Source organism: Anarrhichthys ocellatus, unplaced genomic scaffold (genome assembly GCF_004355925.1).
Source record: "Anarrhichthys ocellatus isolate YVR2014 unplaced genomic scaffold, GSC_Weel_1.0 scaffold2, whole genome shotgun sequence".
Classification (NCBI taxonomy): Eukaryota; Metazoa; Chordata; class Actinopteri; order Perciformes; family Anarhichadidae; genus Anarrhichthys; species Anarrhichthys ocellatus.
The window spans coordinates 2,298,682-2,300,461 of record NW_022280032.1 but is presented as its reverse complement, the minus strand read 5'-3'; the positions used below and the strand labels follow the sequence as shown (position 1 = coordinate 2,300,461).

The following is a 1,780-nucleotide window of genomic DNA, read 5'->3' as shown; positions in this document are numbered from 1 at the left end:
TTACATTGAAAATAATATTAATTTTAACAATAAACCAAACAGGACATACATGAGGTCAAATAGGCAGTGTTAAAATTGACTAGTATTCATGTAACTATTACAAAATGGTCGATACCAACGGTGAAAGATTAAGAAATAAATTAAAGCACATACAGGCTGCTTATGATTAGCATACATGTAGGACACATCAACATTAGGCACACGTACATACAGTACACCATGGCAAAGTTTGAAAACTACATTACCTTTGCAAAGATGCGCCACATTTTTGTCTCACAAGCGAATCAGAGCAGACCATTCGGGAGGGAGGCTTAAAGGCGCTTAAGTGGAGAAAAAGTATGTGTTTGTTAAACATTAAAAGTGCAAGATCTGAGATTGGAGGCATTTCCATTTTGTTTCTCAACGTCTCTCAACATGTCACCAGCTAAAAGCTAACGGTGCTAACAGTGCAAACGAGCTAACCGTGTTTACCTGAGGGCGAACCATGAGGGTGGGTGCTAAGGGTCCAAGACGACTTTGTCAGTTTGGACGGGTTCATCTGCTGTCGCCGCCTTATGAGATGATATAACCAAGATGGGACACGCTCACACTAACATGCACTGAAAGCACGGGCCACCTGCCTGTGTATGGCAACAAAGCTATAAAGCTCGGATTACTACACACACAGAGGGAGAGAGACGCCTGTCTCTGCTCAGGTAGACATAAGTCCACTCTACCTTTACATGTAATAGTTGTTTGCTGCTATATTAATGTTCAGAATGCTAAATGCAGCTCCTTTAAAGCATGTAAACATGTTCTAGGAGAAACCCAAAATACAAGTATGAATCTGAAAATGAGCATATGTTCCCTTTAATAGATGCAAACACACATTATGGGGACTCAGTACTTGATATCTGTCTTTGCATAAGGCCTGTATATTACAGAAGCACAAAGAAGAAAATAACACATGCAGCAATTTTTGTTTTGTAAACTAAGAAGTTTAAGTGACTCATGCATCTGGTCACATAATATCAGAATGTTTCCTTGTTTAACAGTGACATGAATATTAGCTTCAGATGTAGCATATAGCTTTCAAAATTGGCAATACATTTCTTTCTCTGTGTCCTAGAATTACCCAGCTGCCCCCCATGTCTGATTCTGTGTCGCTTGCAAATCTGGATCTTCGATTCAACTGCATGTCAGGTAACAGATTGTCTCGATTAAACGGACCATATAAATCCCATTTCCTCATCGTAAAGGCGTACGCACCTCTACTGTGCATATAATGCGGGCAAATGTAAAACCTATGTTGTTTCAGCTTTTCCAGTCCCGTACTCCCACACAGCCCCAGATTCATTTCACTTACTTTCAGTTACAAGGGATATAAATTTACATGCGCCAAAACCTTTTAGGCACCCATTTATTTTATATGATGCATTCAGATTGGCTCTATGCTGGCTGTCCATGCTGGAGTATATGACTCCATGGAAATAAGATGCATTCGTTCACAGGTCTGTGGAACACATCTCCATTTAATTCACCCATTCTACGTAACTCTGTATAACTAGATGAGACACTGGTGAGAGGGAAGAATAGTCTGAAAAATTGACATTGACAAGTTGTTTTCCTGCTTCTCCCTCAGAGCTCCAGAATGTGTGTGAGAGTCTGGAGGGATGTGTGTTCCTGCGAGAGGTCCACCTCACAGGGAATCCTCTTCAGCAGGACAGTGGCTGGAGGTAAGGCGATGGCTGGGTGGTGGGGAGGTAAGGCGATGGCTGGGTGGTGGGGAGGTAAGGCGATG

The 1,780-nt window shown here is 41.8% G+C and overlaps 1 protein-coding gene across 1 annotated transcript in view; it reads left to right on the top strand.

Annotated features, from left to right (window-relative positions):
* lrriq1 (leucine-rich repeats and IQ motif containing 1) overlaps positions 1–1,780 on the top strand; it is a 45,783-nt gene that overhangs the window by 18,361 nt on the left and 25,642 nt on the right. The window contains exons 13-14 of the mRNA XM_031857089.1: positions 1,109–1,182; positions 1,622–1,715. Coding sequence (XP_031712949.1) covers positions 1,109–1,182; positions 1,622–1,715 — 168 coding nt within the window. The remainder of the gene's footprint in view (positions 1–1,108; positions 1,183–1,621; positions 1,716–1,780) is intronic.